The 20,050-nt window shown below is 44.0% G+C and overlaps 1 protein-coding gene across 1 annotated transcript in view; it reads right to left on the minus strand.

The window, feature by feature from the left end:
* The window catches only part of SOS1 (SOS Ras/Rac guanine nucleotide exchange factor 1), a 193,023-nt gene extending 178,368 nt beyond the window's left edge, over positions 1-14,655 (minus strand). Inside the window, exon 1 of the mRNA XM_018558855.1 lies at positions 14,000-14,655. Coding sequence (XP_018414357.1) covers positions 14,000-14,086 — 87 coding nt within the window. The 5' untranslated portion in view covers positions 14,087-14,655. The remainder of the gene's footprint in view (positions 1-13,999) is intronic.
* Between the last annotated feature and the right edge of the window lie 5,395 nt (positions 14,656-20,050).

The following is a 20,050-nucleotide window of genomic DNA, read 5'->3' on the forward strand; positions in this document are numbered from 1 at the left end:
AATACAGAGCCTTCCTTAAGTGACTTACACCATTTTCCACATTTGTAAATACACTCTGCTGGGTCCTTGTGTATGTCCTGTCACCATATTATTAAGCTTATTTCATAAATTACTTAGTGAGGTTGAATAAAGACACAGGTGCATCCAGTTTGTCATGTGTTGGTTATAACACTCTATATGCTATCGGATATTGCATTGCATGGCTACTGCAACAGTGTAATTTAATGTTTCGTTTGTCTAAAATCCTCAATAACAGTGCAAATAGTACAAAAACAGACAGAAAAGATACTAACAGCTGTGTCACCAGTGGGTGGTAAAGGCTCACCCCAAGGGCCAGTTCACACCACAAAGGCTGCATTCCAGAGTGTTCAGTTGTACGCGCTGTTACAGGACAGTGCCGTCTCACTATGGTAATTGGTGTGTTTGGCGCCCAGGACTCTCGGCCAGAGGGGCTGAGAAGGTCCAGAAAACATAGTGTTACGGGGAAAGAGCTGGGTTTCCAGTAGTATAACTGGGATCTGGGTCTCTGGAGATTTCTAAAAAGGTGCCCATACGCGATCGTACGATAAATGCAACGTGTATGGAAGGCGTGCTAACTTTTCTACTGTACGATCGCACGTCTTCCGTCGAACAAGCAGGCTTGAAAACCCGCCGAGAATCGTACGATTCTCGGCAGGATAGTGGCCTGCTTGTTTCGACAACTGCTGAACGGGCCGGTTTGCGCACGCGCACACTGCCCGTTTGCAGTGATTAGCTTACAAACATCGCAAGACAAAAGTCTTTGGCCGTACGAAGACGCGCGGAACCGCTCTAAACATAAAAATACAGTGCACTTTAATGTGCATTGTTCAGACTTTTGTGGCAGTACAAGCATGGTTTTATGGTGGATTCCGCACATTCCGGCTATAGTAAAAAGCTGCAAACGTGCAGAGTCCACACGCGTGTTAAAGTTTGCGCGGTTTCGTTCCGCGCGGGTGTGAATGTAGCCTTAGAGGGGATTGATTTTAATGGTATTGTATCCAACCTTTCAGCAGCCATTTACCATTATGCATTCCAAATGAATGTCAGCATTCTCTATCTCAAATGTGTAAACTGTTTGGAAACCCATTAATAGGCTTCTGCCTATTAATCAGTGCAAGAAATACTTTCTGAACAGGATACATGTATTAGCCCTCTTGTTCTGCTTTGTTTGATACTGATCTAGCGCCACACATAGGGTTTACCCTTTGGTGTAGGCACAGTGTGCTCCTCAAGTACATGACCAGAATTGAGCCATGTGTGTGCTTTCATTATTCTGTAAGTCTTGGATACTTAACACTTCTATAAAATGTAAAATGGCTTTGTGCAGCTGCTTGTCAGTCTGACTGGGACAGCCCTGTCAATGAAAGTTGAAGAACTGCTGGAAGAAAATAATACATTTATTGCATATTGCTAATGTACCCAGCACAATACAGAGTGCAGTGCATGAAGGCAACAAGCTAAGATGCCTTCAATAATTTTTGAGGTAAAATAAAACAGGAAAATACAAGAGACCAGGTATACTGCTTCTATACTGAACGAGCACAGATTGATAATAGATTCAGCAGAATGTGGAGCACAGTATTCAAAGTGAACATACTTCAATGCCCTTGTTATTTCCTGAAGCAAATTCATACAGGGAAAAAAAAATAAAAAAAATAAGAAACTGAGAATGCTGATGCCATACTGGGCTCTCATAATGCTAAAGCAGTCAGAAAAAAGTGGAGTGCATTGTACAAAGTTAACATACTAAGATGCCTTTGTTACGTCCTGAGGTAAATACACTAAAGGACTAGATTATTGTGGAACGCAGCATTCAAAGGCAACATGCTAAGGTGGCTTTAAAAATGTCCTGAGCTAAAATAAGGTAATACACTGCGACTAATTGACCAGTATCCATAGGTCTGGAAGCATCAATGCAGCACTAGGTACGGATTACCACCAAAGGTATCTGCGTCACAGTTTAACTAGAGAATGGGTGACAACCACTGGTCTAACTCGAAAAACAAACAGTCTGTGGGTAGCTGACACAAAACGTCATGTAACAAATTTATAGTAGAAAATACCTGTTAACAAGGTATCTGCATCACAGGCCAAAGACTAGTTTAATAATCGCTGCGCTAACTGCAGAGCACTCTGCGGCTAACTATCTCAAAGGCCTGGAAAGTGCCATATGCAGAGTTCACTGCTCAATAACTTACCTGAGGTATATTTACATAAGGAAGCAACAGACTGCACTGCGAGGGTTCATTTTAAAGCAGTACTCTGGGCAAAACTTATCTTAACCCTTGCAATGGGGCTACCACCGCACTGCAAGGGTTAAGTACTCATTTTTGTCTAGGTGCGAAAAAAAAGTTATACTCACCCGATCCTCGGAGTCGGCTTGCTCTTAGACTGATCCCTGGAACCTCTTTCCCCTTCAGCTGCAGCAATCCTGTGAGTCATCACGTCCTATACAGTGTATAGGACATGAGGACTCCAAGAGACATAGCATCGCTGCAGCAGAGGATGTAGCCCCACTGCAAGGGTTAAGAACAGTTTTGCCAGGAGTTCTGCTTTAATAAATCCTGCTCTTCTTTAACTTTCAATTCTGACAGAATTGTAATTTCAAAAAGTATCAGAATTATATAAATATGCTTTTTAACAGGTATTTAAAGAAATGTAACTCTTAATAAAATCCAATTTATCAACTGAATTCACAAAATAAAAAAAAGGAACCACTCACTATATGCAAATGTGTCATGGGAACAGCAATAATGTGAGCTCTTTCCCACAGAAAACTCTGCACACATCAAATTCCAATCATGTTTCCAGTGCCAAGCTCAGATCATCTTTCATTTGTTTTACTACAGAAAAAAAAAATCCCATTCTTTCTCCAAGGAAATGTTCCCCTCTAGTATCTTTAAAAGTATCCTGCAGGAAGATTTTCTGGGAGAAAGGGTTTACACTAAATAAATAGGCAAACACACAAGGATAAGGAACCCTTTTTTCATTATATTCAATCCAAAGAGATTTGAAAACTAGAGTCACATGGCTGAAAATAAGGATCCTTACAGCGTGTAAAGCTTTGTGAACTGAGCCTGAGCCTGACCCTGTTAATTCTATTATGGACTGGTGTTGCTTGGTTAAATCACCCCTTGACTTTCTTGTATCCCAGGCCCCTAAAGAGAACTATGGGATAAAAAGGTTACCCCATAGTTCTCGTTACCATGCGTTCCAAGGTGGGCAATCACACTGTGGGTAGGAGGCACGTTTGGGGTGCCATTGAAATTAATGGCACTGCAACACACCTCCCATAGCAGAATTTGTCAAGTCAAAACCGAAAATTACTTTCTTCACACTTACTAAAATTTTTATTTTTAATAATTGTATTGTAAGCACATGGCGCTTGAATAGCTTCAGCCAGGAAAGGCCAGCTGCCAGTGGCAGGATTTTGCAAACGGCAGCTGAATGTAAAGGTAAAAAACTGGTGCAATAGCCAGTCTGCTATTGGCCATTTCAATCTGCAATAGCAGGCTGGCTATTGCACCCACTGCTTGCTGTGCCCTCCCCTCTCAGCTGGAGGAGATAGGCGATCCAACCAACTATTCGATAATGACAAAAGTTGACAACTATTTTCAATAATAATCGATTAGTTGGATGCAGCCATACAAATTATTGCCCGATTTCTTTGATTCATTTAGATCTGAAATTACTTGCTAACAGGTTGCAGCCTCTTCTCCCACAATTCATTCATCTTGACCAGGTAGGATTTATTTATGGTAGAGAGGCGCGGGACAATACTATCCAAACCCTTATTAGGGAACATGCCCAGGTCTCCAAAATACCTATGTGTCTTATCAGTAGATGCTGAAAAAGCATTTAATATTGTAAACTGGCCCTTTCTTAAACATACTTTGCTTCAATTAGGTTTAGGACCGAACATGTTATCTACTATTTTTTCTTTATATTCTCTTCCCTCTGCTAGGGTAAGAATCGATGGGTCTCTTTCATCTAGCCTTAGTGTTGGGAATGGCACCAGGCAATGTCCATCATCGCCCCTCCTCTATTTAATTGCTATGGAACATCTAGCAGTAGCTCTACATCAAAATACAGACATCTCAGGTATTTCTATTGGCACTGACAAGTCTAAGCTGGCTTTTTTGCTGCTAATGATCTCCTTTAGGTGACTCAACCGCATGCATCTCTTCCTTCTATTATTCATTTATTTCAACGATTTAGTGAAGTAATTTCACAGTAAATGTCTCCCAAGTTGGACATTTTAAATATCTCTCTAGATCCTAGTGTTCTGCAAAGGCTTAGAGACAATTTTTTCTTTAAGATATGTTCTACTTCACAACATTATCTGGGGGGTTTTCAGCCCCAGATTTGTCAAAAAATGTCAGTCTGAATTTTGAGCATTGTTTCAGAAAATGAAGCGAGATCTAGCTACCTATGACTGGCCAACTTTATCCTGGTTGGAAAGAATTAGTGTCTTAAAAATGGATATTCTACAGAGATTTCTTTACCCATTCCATACCTTACCTCTAGTGCTGCCTGTGAAGTTCCTACAATCAGTACAGAGGATGTTTACCAATTTTATTTGGAGCTCCGGATGTCCTCATGTAAGCTATGAAACTCTTTCTTTACCTAAAAGTAGATGAGGGGCCAGTGCCCCAAATTAGGGCTGCAACAACTAATCGACATAATCGATTATAATGACGACTTTGAGAACTTTTTCAATCATCGATTAATCGGCTTCTGATTGGTTGGCCCTGTTCACGGCTCCACACACGCTGCGCGCCACACCTCCTCCCCACCTCACGCTCGCCACTGTCAGATCTGCCCGCATCCACGCTCCGCACCTCCTCCGTGCCTCACGCTCACCGCCCGCCCAAATCCACGATCGGCACAGGGACGCGGGGAGAAGAAGTAAGGGGGAATTTTGACAGATTTCTTTGGGCGCACAAGGGCCATCGTCTAAGTCAGCTGCTTATGTCCCGCCCTAAACATAGAGGGGGCATGGGGTTTTCTGATCCCGCGCAATACCACAAGGCTGTTTATATGGCCAGGGTTCTGGATTGGTGCCGGGGGGCCTACCTGCTTCCCGATTTCTCTCGGGTGGCCTACCTGCCACCTCACCTGCTCATCGGTTCCACCCTGGCCTCTGTGGAGCCCACAGGAGTCGCTGGGTGACGGATGTGTGTCCGTCCATGATGACCCCAGTGCTGGGGCACCCCGACCTGCCCATCTCCTGACCTCTGCTAGTCACAGGGTTTCCTAGTTTAACCGTACCTGGTTCTACTGCATGGAATTCACTGCGTCCCGAGACTATTTGGCCCTAATGGGTGAGGTATAGTGAAAGGATCAACTGTGTCCCATGGGGGCAACTGGCCCGCCTGGGGCTGAGATGTACGAATGCCTCCCCTCTGTATACTCCTGTGGTTGAGAGTCGACGATCAGGAGTTCAGACCGGGTACAGAGACGGCTTGGTATCACTGGTGAGGAGTTGGTGAATATCTGGATGTGCTCTCTCTACCATCTTTCTTTCTCTTTCCCCTTTTTCTCCTCTCCCCATTATCCAACCCATCGCTCTCGTGAGTGCAGGACCAGCTTTGTGATTTATGCTCCCCGATGTCTAAGTCAGGTGTGACAGGGTTATCTGAGATAATGCCGAGCTAAGATATTGTGGACCACACACACAATCATTCTGATATACCGTACTGATGCCTGCTATAGGTTTCCTTGCTCTACCCAGTTGTATTTCATGTACACGTTTATTTTTCTTTTGTATTGAAAAACGTATAAAGAATTTATAAAATGAATAAAAGTTTGAGCAGCCCCCCTCAAGTTATGTGGTAAGGGGATGAGTCATATGAATCATTGAGTAAACAGCCTTCTTTTTAAACACAGGTGAAAGTGATACTGCTCTCAAATTTATAACAATTGACTAGAGCTCCACATACCAGCTTCATAGACGACAATATTAACCCCTTCATGACTGAGGCCCTTTTTTCATTTTTTGCACCCATGTTATATTCCACATTTTAGGCCTGAAAATGACTTAAAACCCCCCAACATTATATATTTTCTGAATGCCAAGACCCTATAGAATAAAATGGTGGTAGTTGCAAAATTTCAATGTATCCCAAATGCCCCTCCCGTCCACAGTGTGATCACCCCCACTGGAACGCACGCTACTGCAATGCCTTGCGTTCCAGGGCAGTTTGCTTTCCAAAAATGTGCATATCATTTTATTCTGAAGTAAACTTTATGGGGGGAATTTATCAAAACTGGAGCAGACAAAATCTGGAGCAGTTTGCACTGCAATCAATCAGCTTCTCTGTCTCATTTTCAAATCTTACCTGAGCAAACTGAGGAGAGAAGTTTATTGGTTGCCATGGACAACTGCCTTGGATTCTGTCTGCTCCAGTTTTGATAAATTCTCCCCTATGTCTGTAATGCTACATTTGTGCATTTTATTTTAAATAAATGACGATATTAGTTGTTTTTTTTTAATCTGATTAATCGAAGTCAATAATTGGCTAACTAATCGATTATGAAGATAATCGTTAGCTGCAGCCCTAGGTGATTGTACTGTTTCTCCCTTCCCTAGTCTTGTTGGTTCCATGTACTGCTTCCCCCTCCCCTAGTCCAGTTGGTTCCATGTACAGCTTCTCCCTCCCCCAGCTTGGTTGGTTCCATGTATGGCTTCTCCTTCCCCTAGTCCGGTTGGTTCCATTTACAGCTTCTCCCTCCCCCAGTCCGGCTGGTTCCATGTACTGCTTCTCCTTCTCCCAGTTTGGCTGGTTTCATGAAGTCTGAGATCTGGCATACATACACTACAAACAGCTGATAGCAAATCAAATCCAGGTACTTACGCAGTTAAATACAAATTGAATTCAAGTTCTATAATTTAGTCGACAAAAGATTCCTTAACCGATTGCCGTCCGCCCGTTGTGAAAAAACGGACAGATGGGAGGCTCACATTGGCGGGTTGCCGTCATTAGACGGCATTTTTTTCCTGCACTCGTTACCGGCTGTTTCACATACAACTGATCAGCGGCTCTATAGCCACCGATCGGTTGTATGTTGCGATTTGCCCGCCCCCCCCCTCCCCTCGAGTGCCACAGCCTGGAGTGCCCCCTCACCTTCCTGATGCCCTCACCGCTGGGGAGGGCATCCGGAGGTAAGATGGGAGGGAGATCAGCATCTTCCTCCTTGCTGAACTCCCTCCATGCTGTGAATGAGGAAGTGATGTGTAGTACATCACTTCCGCATTCACCTGTCAGTCATCTGGCTGCTATAGCCAGAGAAAAGAAGCTGATGAAGCAGATCTCTGCTTCTTCAGCTTCTTTTGGGGTACGCAGGTGACATTAGGGGTCCTAGAGACCCCTAATGTCTCCATAAAGAGGACCTGTCAGTGTGCCTTTGCTATTACAGTGGGGCAAAAAAGTATTTAGTCAGCCACCAATTGTGCAAGTTCTCCCACTTAAAAAGATGTATATGGCATTGTGAAGGAAACTGGAGAGAAAATAACTTCCTGTGTATCATAGATAAGCATGTACATAGAGACTAACATTGCACTACAGCCCCATCTCAGGCTCAGAAGACATATTACAGTACATACAGTGGGGCAAAAAAGTATTTAGTCAGCCACCAATTGTGCAAGTTCTCCCACTTAAAAAGATGAGAGAGGCCTGTAATTGGCATCATAGGTAGACCTCAACTATGAGAGACAGAATGAGAAAACAAATCCAGACAAATCACATTGGCTGATTTGGAACAAATTTATTTGCAAATTATGGTGGAAAATAAGTATTTGGTCAATATCAAAAGGTCATCTCAATACTTTGTTATATATCCTTTGTTGGCAATGACAGAGGTCAAACGTGAACGTGAAAACGACAATTGCGCTACACAGATCCTTTGCGGCCGCACGAACAGTTCCGGACTCTCGCAGCGATAATTAGGTTAGTCTAAACCGCTGTTTAAGCGTTTTTGTTTTTTTTACTTTTTGCCTATATCTACTGTTTGTCAGCAGTAGATATAGGCAAAACAACGGGAGGCTTTAGAACCCCTTTAATATAGTAAAAAATAAAGTGGTGATTAAATACCACCAAAAGAAAGCTCTATCTGTCCCTAAAAAATGGTATAAAATTAATTTCAGTACAGCGTTGCATGACGGAATAAATGTCAGTCAAAGTACCGCAGCGCTGAATACTGAAAAATAGCCTGGATGGGAAGGGGGTTTAACACCGCGGACTTCAAGTGGTTAAAGGACAATTTTACCTTTAGAAAAGTTTTCTTTAATAAATCCTCTCCAACCCCATAAGTAAAGCCCACTTAAGATAATACTTACCTTTAGCCCCAATTCATCAATCTCTACATGAACATGGTACTGGATGGCTTTATACCTAATATGCATGCTTAGGCCCCATTATTTTGGAACGTGGCAGCCTCGGAGTACGGCTTACCCATAGCAATGAATGGGGCCACTGCATGCATGCACAGTATGGAGCCTGTCAGGACCATGTCAAAGGAAGGTTTGCTGGATCAGGGTGGAAAGTATTCACTGTGATTTAAGTAGCATAGCCAAACAAAAGAAATATCAGACACCTATACCAAAACGTTCTGTAGAAAATATATGCATGATAGTATATTGGTTTTATAATTAAATACATTGTACCAAGGATGTCATTCCTCAAAATTTTTCTTTATATGTCAAACAGTAACTATGTAACGTATGCTATGTAACTAAATAACAATAAGCAAAACAAAAGTACTGAAGACAGACAGCCAGGGAGCTAACTTGTCAGAAGGAGGTTACAAGTTATTAAATACAAAAAGAAAATTTGTCCCAGGATCATGAGAAATTAGGAGAGTTCACTGCATGCAGAACTTTGACTCAGCCACCTATTCCAGATTTTAAGATATTTTCAGGGGCAACCACAAGGAATAAACTCCTTATAATGGAGGGTAGCATTCATTTCAGAAATCTATTGTACTGTGGTCAGAGGTAAGGCAGACATGAGGAGGGGAGTTCCCCTTTTGGAGAGCTGTTCATGAAACATGTGTCACTAACGGACTATTTCACCTTACCTCTTGTTCTGGGGACAACTCTAAAATGTTTATATCCCCTCTCTTTCTTACTTTGGTGTGACCACCCTTTACCTTCAAAACAGCATCAATTCTTTTAGGTACAACAGTGGCAACAGTGAAGCATGGTGGAGGTTCCATGCAGGTCTGGGGCTGCATTTCTACCAATGGAGTTGGTGATTTGGTCAGGGTCAATGGTGTCTTCAATGAGAAATACAAGCGGATAGTTATCCATCATGCCATACCAACAGGGTGGCATCTGATTGGTCCCAAATTGAATCTGCAGCAGGACAACGACCCCAAACATACAGCCAATGTCATTAAGAACTATCTGCAGAGTAAGGCTTCATTCACACTGCCAAGAGCCGGCCCGTACAGATCCATGCGACGTGCACGGCCATATCGGGCCACTCCCGGGAAGGACAGGTGCTGCATGTGATTGTACGCAGTAGCCTGTTCTTCTCCATGAGAGTATGCGGCCGTACACCGCATATGCTCATCCGAACTGCACATCCGTGCGCATGCCTGTACTCAGACGCAGACAGGATCCATCCTGTCTGCATACGAGTATGGACACCTGCACGGATGTGCATCTCAGGTAAGCATACCGCCGCGGCACAAGGAGTCCTGGAAGTGATGGTTTTGCCCCCAAAGAGCCCTGATCTCATCATTGAGTGTGTCTGGGATTACATGAAGAGACAGAAGGATTTGAGGCAGCCTACAACTAGAGAATTCTGTGATTAACGGAGGTGCACTGAAATGAAAAATTTCAAAACTGAAAAGAAACCAAAAAAAAAAATCAGGCCAAAACAGAAAATGTTTTTTTATTTTAACTTTTCCAAAAAAAATGTAATATTTTATTTTTAAGAATCTTTTTAATTTTGTTATATTTATTCATTTTTTATTGAATATTTTTATTTTTTACTTTACTTTTAGAGGCTTCAGGGAAATATTAGGGGTCGAAACAGACCCCTGATATTACCCTTTTAAAATAGAAAAAGAGATTGAGGACACAGAGTCCTCAATCTCTTTTTCTGCAGGCCCTGTTATAAATGACCAGGAATCCTCTATGAGTGTTTCTGTTCATCCATAACATGAGAACATTTTATGTTCTCATGTTATGTCCTCCTGGAGTTCCTTTTATAAAAGTAGAACTATGAGGCGAGTGCTTTTCACTCACCTCATAGTTCTAGCCGACCTGTGACAATGAGACTGTCACAGGTCGGCTCAGTAGATCGGGAGGTGAGCGAACACATACCGGCGTTCACTCACCTCTCGATCCTGTCACGGCTCTCTGCCGTGACAGGGGAGGGGCTGGATTCCCCCCTCCCCGCTCCGCTAGCGCTGACTGGCGGAACGGACGGGTTACAGCTGGCTCTGCCTCTAGATAGGCATAGCCAGCTGTCACTCACGCAGCTGGGTGGATCTCGACATCGATGTCGGGATCCGCTCCGGCGTCTAAGTATACCGTGAGCTGTAGCTCGCGGTATACTGAGCTTAGGGTAACGGGAGGACGCTAGTTTGTGTCCTCCCGTTACCCTAAGGAGAACTATGGGGAAAAGCCCTGACCCCATAGTTCTCCTTTAAGGCAGAGTCACTGTACTGGCTAGAGAGGGGGGAATTTGTCAAAACTGGAGCAGATTTGCACTGCAGCCAATCAGCTTCTCTCATTTTCAAATCTTACCTGGGCAAACTGAAGAGAGATGCTGATTGGTTGCCATGGGCAACTGCTCCAGATTCAGTTTGCTCCAGTTTTGATAAATGTCCCCAAGTTTACTATATCCACAATCATGAATGGACAGGAGGTGATGTAGATCACTTCCCATTCATTCATAATTGAGGATATAGTAACCATACCATGTCCTCAATTATTACAAACACTCAGCGATCACTGAGTGTTTGTACTCGCTCTCCTCTCTGACAGCTGTCACAGGAGGCTGAGCGAGCGGAGCCCACACTGCTCTCCTATGATCTATGACAGGAGGCTGAGCGGTGCGGGAAGGAGAGACGCCGGCCGCTCACAGCGCTCTCTACCCGCAGCGCTCGGCCGCCTGCGACAGTTTCTCTTCTCCCCGCTGGGACACAGAGCAGCGGGGAGGAGAGGAGCACGGATGCACCAGTATCGGCCAGAAAATGCCACTTTCGGCATTATGCCAAAAGTGCCATTTTCGGACGATATGTTTTGGCGGCCGATCGGTGGATCCCTAGTGATTTGTTCTTCAAGATGTTCGGAACAAGCTACCTGTCGAGCTCCTTCAAAACTGTGTGCAAGTGTACCTAGAAGAATTTATGCTGTTTTAAAGCCAAAGGGAGATAAAAAATAAACACTTAAAAAGGAGAACTATGGGGTTAGGCCTTTTCCCCATAGTTCTCCTTAGGGTAACGGGAGGTCACAAACTAGCGTCCTCCCGTCACCCTAGGCTCAGTATACCGCGAGCTGTAGCTCACGGTATACTAAGACGCCGCAGCTGAAGCGGATCCCATTTAACCCTCAAAGCATTCTTACTTTACAGAATTTTCTCACACCTGCCTAAAACGGTTGCACAGTACTGTACTTCAGAGAAAACCAAAAGCACATTGACAGAAGCCCTCAGAGAGACTGCACAATTATTAGGAAATGGAAAGCTGTATTGTTGTTACCTAGGGCCCTGCCACCTCGAGAGCAGAAGAGGTGAAACATTGTACTTGCAAGCTTGCTTAATATGATTGAATATATGAGAAAAAGAGTCACTATTTAAATGGTGAATGTATTCATTAACAATCAAAAATAACACATTTAGGACATTTTTAGAGCTACAGTTTATGTGTTGGTATGAAGAATTAGGCTAACACAGGAAAAATGGTAGATGTATTTTAGAAAAAAGGGTGTAAATGGCAGTACTGGTACCCAGAGCAGCTCTTGCTGACAGAGACCAGCGCTGTCACTCAAAAAATTCCTTGCTAGCAGTGTGGTTGGATAGTGATGGGTAAACTGTCTGACCACATTGATTAAAACAGCAAGTTGGATTTGCACAAGAACAAATGCAACATGCACTTGGTCCCCTGAGGGTTTAAATAAATGTTAAAAAAAAAAACTATATGGGAGTCTTTCTTTACTGTAACAGAGAAGTGATGTCACCTTACTGGCTGTGTAATTAAAAAAAAAAAAAAAAAGATACACTGAACCTGATCCTCGGTCCTGAGGCAGTGACCACTCACCTCTCTCTCCCACCACTCCGGCTACGACATATTCCTTGGAGTCCTCATGTCTAGTGGCCAGGTGGGACCGAGGATCAGGCGAGTATATTGTCTTTCATTTTTGTCCCTAGACCAAAACAAGCAGTTAACCCTTGCAGTGCGGGGGGATCCTCACTGCAGGGGTTAATTTAAAAGAATCCTGGAGTTCCTCTTTAAGGCAGAGTCACTGTACTGGCTAAACAAAATGTTATCTAGTGACTAAATGTACAGCTCCCCCTGTAGTTCTGTGCCCACTCAGATGGAAGCACTGCAGGTCTCAAAGACTCCAAGGCTAGGCCGCACCTCTGCCCCCTATCCTCTAAGCCGTTCATAAAACAGAGCCCGGAGCTCTGTGTTTTATGAATGGCCTGGAAAAGAGGGGTGCGAAGATGCAACCATAACACTGGGATCTATGAAACCTGCAGCGCTCTTATCCGAGCAGGCATGGAAGTACAGCGGGAGCTGTACATTTCCCCGCATGTAACTGAATTGACAGCTGTAGAATAAAGCCAGCAAGACCGTTTCTTCTCGGCCACCAGAATGTACAACAGCTGTAATACAGGTGACTTTAATGTGCCTGGAGTTGGGCATAACTGTTTTTGTACAGTTAGCCTTTACCTGCTCCTTCTTTCCCAGCAACCCCCTGAAGTGCTATACTCACCTGTCCTTGCTGCTGGTGCCAGATCTTCACTATGCAGCCTTCTGAAAACTGTACAGCTGCTGCTCCAAAGCATCCTAGCTGGGATGCACATCTGCAGAAAAACTCCTTTCATTCCTATGAAGAGGCTGTCCATCATTGGGACAGCCTCTCCATAGAAAGAAAAAGAGATTCTTATGCTCATGCACACCAGGAGACTCTGTGGCAAGATCTGGCAGGAAAGAGGATGGGTGAGTAGAAGACTTTAGATGGAGAGCAAAATGTGGAGTTGCCCAACGCTGCAATAATAACTAAAGATAAGTGCCCACTAAAAATATGCTAGGTTGGCCATAAGCACAGCATTGTATTTTTAAAGGCAATTAATCAAATCAATGCAACCTTCCACCAATCCTGCCATATAGCAATGCATATATAGACTGCTAGTGGTAGGTTGTCTTGATCGGTTTGATCATTTAAAATTGCTAGAAAACCACCTTTTGTAAGACTAATGCTGGCCACTGCTCAGATTTTGGCTGATTCCTGGCCCTGGCAGCACACTACCTACAGACAAATTTGCTTGCCTAACAGCACCTGCATCCAATCAGAAGAATGTGCTATTCATAAAAAAAATAATAATAATAATAATAATATATAAATATACATATATCCATACAAACACAAAACACCTATCAGCAGGAATTGGTTTAAGACAAAAGTTTCACTAAGGCTGGCCAATGACGCTTGTCATTTTTTTCTCGCTCATTACTCGATGGGTAAATGTCATTGTCAAGCTGATTGGCTACAGTAACTGTTCGGCTGAGAATTTCTGGACCAGTTTCTTCAACAACAAAAATAAGGGGAAAAGAGGGGCACCACAGGACTAAGGCCAAATTCCAGCAGCCTATTGCCAGCTTAAAACATCTAATGTTTCGGGAACCCCAGACTGTATTTCAGATGTGGTCATAACCAATAACTAACAGAAAAACAAAAGACATGACAGGGGCCAGAAAAGAAAACAGTAGAAGAAAGCCACCAAAGCCAATAACTCACCTTCTTCAGGGAGGATACAAGCAGATTCCTCCACTTGGGGGCATTTTCCTCGCTGAAGAAATCGTACTGGAGCTGGGGTGTCTGCATGACTTGGTCTTTCCTTCTGGGTTTGCTGTGCACAATGGAACCCCGAAGCAAAACAGCACTTGAATGGCTCGGTCCGGCCCAGAGCTGTCACACGTCCACGACTACAGAAGCCTTTGATAGGGCAGATGATCGTCCATAAGTAAAATGGCAAGGGAGAAGGTTGCCCCTTAGCAGGGGCAGCATATGGAGGGACGGAGGACACGCAGAAGCAGCACCCCTGAGGGGAGATGAGATGGGTGGCGGCTCATTGACACCGCTGAGAGGTGACAGCCTGCACATATATGACAGCTGTATGCGCACATCCAGCCAGCAGAGGGGGGTGGGAGGCTCGATCGGTCACCCCAGGATGACACAGGTGAGACAGGAGGCCGCAGCTGCTTACAGTGCCCTCTCGGGCCCACAAACACAGAGCGGCCCTTGCGATCGAGAAGAGAGAAAGCTCATCCGCAGCTCATGTCATATGCATGCGGAGACTTTGGGGTGCAATCGGGCGTCACCTGACAGATGCCAGTCTCCCCTGGCCGTGTGATGGCAGCAGACACCCCGTCTCCCCTCCCTCCCGTATTCTACACGTCTCGCAGGCCGTCTCTCCTCCTCGCCTTCCCAGCTCGTCTTCGGATGCTGTTAAACGTACACAGGAGCAATCACTGCGTCACTTTGTTGCTGTTATTGTTTATTTCCCAGCTTTCTCTCCCGACAGTTATAGGCTCAGCGGCCGTTGAAAGAAGCTCCCACTGCGCCTGCGCTTTCTGAGGCCAGGAGCGCTAACTTGCAATCGTCACGTGATGGGGATGTCTGGACACGCCCCTTCCCCTTTGCCCGGCCGACAAGACAGTTTTTTTTTCCGAACAGCTTTATTATTACCTCAGGATTACAAAACCGAGAGATTGAGACAAGAAGATTAGAGCACTGGAATTCTCACTGTACTCACTGTTCTCTTCAATGCCAAACGCCATTAGATAGGCTTTAAGCGTAATGATGTCACAGGTTGGATAAATTAGTTTCCAGTGTCTGACTACACACTTTTGCCTAGTTCATACTAAAATCAGGAGATAAATCTTAAAAATTCATTCATCACCAAAAATGTAGCTTATTTGTGCATCATTCAGTGGCATCACAAGGGGGGTGCGGACCGCAGCAGGTGACACCATCAGATGGGGTAACAACAAAATGACTGATAGTCATTTTGCTGTCGCCCCCTCTGAAAAGTCGGCACTCGGTGATGGACCAAGAGCCTGACAGCTGCACAAGAGAGCAGGGGACCCGGCGGCATACCTTATCCCGCTGGATGAACGTCCCCTCCAGTCTTTGCCAGCATACATCACCAAGATGGCCACCGGCAGTTAAGTGCGTGTGAATTCATTACGCGGTTGCATGATGATGTCACGCACGTGCATGATGACATCCTAGCGGGTGACAACCTGGGGACGCATCACTGTCCACACTCAACACTGTCCTTCCTTCTGGAGGGTGGATACTTATGGTCCCCATGTGTGTTGTAAAGTAGCCACCGCTCCAAGCTCCAAAGTAGACACCCTCCGGAAGGAAGGACAACGTCAGCATGAATTCAGAGATGATCTGAGGATCTATAGCTGTACTTGAATCAATTTTCCAGGTTTAAGGGCCCATTCACACCATGTTCGGATCAGATCCAGACCGTTACGTTTTTCTCCCGCACCAAAAATGCATACCCAATGTATTTGTATGGGATTTCTGGGCTCTGTTCACACCAGAGCAGTCCATTTGGTGCAGGGGAAAAAAATACTGCATGTCACATTTTGTCTACACTGGAACGCACCAGAACACGCAAAAACATGTAAAAAAAAAAACTTTTAGCTGCAAGGGTGGGTGCACCCATAAACGATGTCTCCTGCGAGCATGTTTTCTCAGGATTGCAATAGCAATTACAAAGAACCTGCCTGCATACAAATAAAACATGTCTGTTCACCAGCTTACGAACACAAACAAAGGGAAGTGCTGTGTAATGAAGAAGGAAGTAACCTCAGAGAATAATCTGCATAATGACAGTCCCCCCCAAAAAGGCACTGGAACACACCAGAACGCATAAAAAATGCAACACAAACACGCGCAGATCTGGTCCGGACTTGGTTTGAATGGGCCCTGACTCCTGACAGCTTCCAGCGCTGCCTTAAATTCGAGGAGATTGGAAATGCAAAGCGGATTTGGATCCCACTCTGACTCAACTTGGAATCCTAGACTGTGGGTAGCCTAGACTAGCATCTAACGTAAGAGTTACCAATTCGTACAGGGATTGCAGAACTGCCTGCAAAATGTCATATAGGTAATGGTGAAGAGTGATGAGCTGAACAGGTGCGAGTTTGGTTCGAATTCGAACTTTAGAACATCCAAAAAGTTTGAACTCGAACTCAGTATTATTATTATTTTTTTTAAATACAGTTTTTAAAGGAGCAGTGATTTTACCATTGCTTAAAGGGTAACAATAAAAATGGAAAAATTCCTTTAAATATCGTGCCTGGGGGGTCCCCTTAACCTGCTTGTAAAGTGGCAAATCTGTACAATGTATAGAACCTGCTGCAGCAAAACTGACATTTCTAAAGAAAAAAATGTTTTAAAGCGTGCAGTTCCCCCACCCAAACAATACCAGACCCTTTAGGTCTGTAGGAATGTTAGAAGGGACCACATTTAAAAAAAAAAAGCTTGGGGTTCCCCCCAAAAGTCATACCAGACCCTTAAGGTCTGGGGGGAATATTTAGGAGGGACCCCGTGTAAAAAAAAAAGAAAAGTGTGTGGGGTTCCCTCTCTAAGTTATACCAGGGCCTTAAGGTCTGGTAGGAATTTTAAGGAGGAACCCCACCCCCAAAAATGAGGGGGGGAATGTGGGGTCCCCCCTAAAATTCCATACCAGACCCTTGATCTGAGCAAAGGCCTGGCAGGGCCGGAAAGGGGGGGAGGTCGATGGACACCATCTAACAGGTTCATGATAGAATTCTATTTTGTAGCCTTTCTAAATAACTTCCAAAATTAAATGTTCTGACACTCTCCACCCAGAACCTATAAAACAGGGCTAACATTCCCCCAGCTGGAAGCGCTTGGGCATGCAGACCATCATAAAGACTTGTTCGTGGCCTTAGAGGACTGAGGAAACTGCTTTTGTCTTTCAGTGTGCAGAAAGGAGTTCTACACCATTGGGCTCTAAGCAATTACTTCCCTGGCTTGTATTTCCTTGGGTTCTACTGCCCACCATATTTCTTAGAGCAAAAGAATTGCTGTTGCTTTTTCTTGCCCCTAGGTATCAACCATGATTTTCTCAGATCTCTTTCTGTATGGCCTTCTCTAGGGTTTTGCCAAACAAGACTTTACTATTGTCCGGAATGGTACAAAAAAACCCTCTAGAAGAGGCATCTGCAGCCCAGTGCTTTAGCCACAAATTATCACTGTGAGTGAATGTGTCATCAGATGGGATGCAACCTGAACTAGACTTATAGCCGATTCTGCTACAAAGTCTGAAGTGAGTCTGAGGATCTTGTGGTCCACTGGACCACCAGGCTGTGTGTGTGGAGTCCTTTGACTTGCAGGCTACGTTATTGTCTGCCATACATGTGACAGAGTCCTTGGTCCTTAAAAAACATCTTCAGCTCCATGTGATTGCCGTTCCCCAGATTAAGCCCTCATGGCAGCACCCGCAGAGAGGGTGTTGCATGTGGGCGCTTTCATTGCAGGGTTTTGTTTGTGTTGGACCACAAGATCCTCCCTCTTCGTGAAGAAGTGATTAGTGTGCAACACGTCGAGACTTACCATTACAGTGCTAAAAAGTTGAGAGGCATTTAGGTTAGAAAATGCTTGTGACTAAGATATCTATATTCATCATTTAATCCTGTTACATGTATATAGTCCATATGGTCATTTAGGAGGCTGATTTATATGTACAAAAAAGTAATAAACATTTTATATGTGATTTTAACAGAAATTAATAAACTAATTTTTTAACTGTATTAGATACCTCTGAGCATACCGCTATAGCCTCATCTATTGTTGAGCTGTCTCTATATTACTTAATTGGAGTGTTGGTATAGCAAGCCCAAGGACATTTCTTGGGATTTTATTAACAGAAGTATCCAAACAGTACAAGTACGGTACAAAGATGCATCAGCATTCCAGGCAGAAAAAGTCCTGTGAAACGGAGTAACATCAATTGCAGAATGTCTCATCTTGGAGAAGTGGGGGAACATGGACTAGCCCTTGCACCCTCTCCGGTGCCCAAATGAAATCCTGTATGGGTTCAGTCATAATGAAAGAGATTTCCTTTGAAATTCAGAAGAAAGAACACAATCTGTCTAGGGAGTCCTTATAGCATGAACCCTTTGCATTTTATCTTATTGGCGGGCAGTGAGTTTGTCAAAAAACATGGTGTAGGTAAGGTTAAAAAAATGTCAAAGGGGAACTGTGGGGGACCTCCAACAATGCACAATCACGTACTTAGCCTGGAGCAGCTTAAATACAATTGGGGAATAGCCACTCGGTTTCCTGTTTAAGAGTATAACTTAGGGGTCTTTCTGAAATGGAGATCCTATCACAGTTCTCATTTTATGGTAGATTTTGGACCAGATTTTAAAATACAACAGGACAATCCCACCAAATATGGGCATATTTCCCCTCCCCTGAAACAAGTAAAAGGGTATAATGGAAGAGCCCTGGCAATCCTGCGTGGAACCTGGTACCATCGCATGAGTAGCTTGTAGTTGATTTCCAAAGCCAGTACTGTGTATATGAGCTCTTAGGCATGTTGGCCTAAATCTGGGTCCAATCATCAGTTCACAGACGACCACCTAGCTCTGATTCCCATTTGGTGGCATAAGTAGACAGGGAGGACTGAGATGCCAGGAGAAGTTGAAAGTAAAGAAAACAGATGATGCCAGGGGCGTTGGGATCCAAGGCGCAGAGATGTTCAAACTGAGGGCCAGTTCACACCATATGCAGTTGTGATGCAGTCTGTTTATGTTGAGTTTGAGTCGAACTGTTGGTTGACTCGTACATCGAGCCCATCACTAGTCACCTCCAAATGCTATCACACAGGGGCATGTTAGACCCTGTGTGATAGCAATACATTTAAGTGGAAAAAAAGTAAAAGATAATAAAAATAATTATTTTTTTAAATGTATTGAAAGTAAAAAACAATAAAATAAATAAAAATTAAATAATATGTACAAAATAAAAATAAATAATTAAAATTAAAATTAAAAAGTGATAAAAAGTTTAAAAAAATAATAAAATCAATAAAAACTATAGAAAAAGTAAAAGATAATAAGATGAATAAAAACAAATTAAAAGTAAAAAAAAAGAAAAAAATAATACATAAAGAAAAAATTAAATGTTTAAATGCTTGAATATGGGCATTTCCCTATTTTGCCTAAGGCAGTGATGCTGAACGTTTTTTAAACCCCAGTGCCCAAGCTAAAACATAGTACCAAACTTATTTTCAGTGTTGGCACTTGGAGATACATAAATTGATTTTGCACTGTAGTTTGGGCACTCGGGCTCAATAACGTTAGCCATCACTGCCTTAGACTCTGCTTTCACACCACACTTGCAGTCTCCCTGTGTCCTAAGACTCTGCTGTCACTCTCTCTGCGGGAGGTGCCTTGCTCAGCGATGCTGAGATCACTTGTAATTAGCCTGATCGTTCGTCCTTCCCTGCGCCCCATCCATGGTCCGCCCCCACCTCTGGCTGCCTCTCCCAGCTGGCCGCTTCCCTCCCCGCCATGGTTTTCAAGGTCCCCGGATCTTTTGGGGGACCCAGGACCACGGCAAGGCACTTTAGGATGGAGAGCAGGGAGCAGAGCAAATACCATCCGTTCTCCATTCTGTGTGAACACTGAGACGGGAGAGCTGCACTCGCAGCCTTCCCATCTCAGCTGTCACAGGAGAACCAGCACAGTGCTGTGCTAGAACTCCTGTATTGAAGGTGACAGGTTCAATAAAGTG

Source organism: Nanorana parkeri, unplaced genomic scaffold (assembly GCF_000935625.1).
Source record: "Nanorana parkeri isolate BGI_ZX_2015 unplaced genomic scaffold, ASM93562v1 scaffold363, whole genome shotgun sequence".
NCBI lineage: Eukaryota > Metazoa > Chordata > Amphibia > Anura > Dicroglossidae > Nanorana > Nanorana parkeri.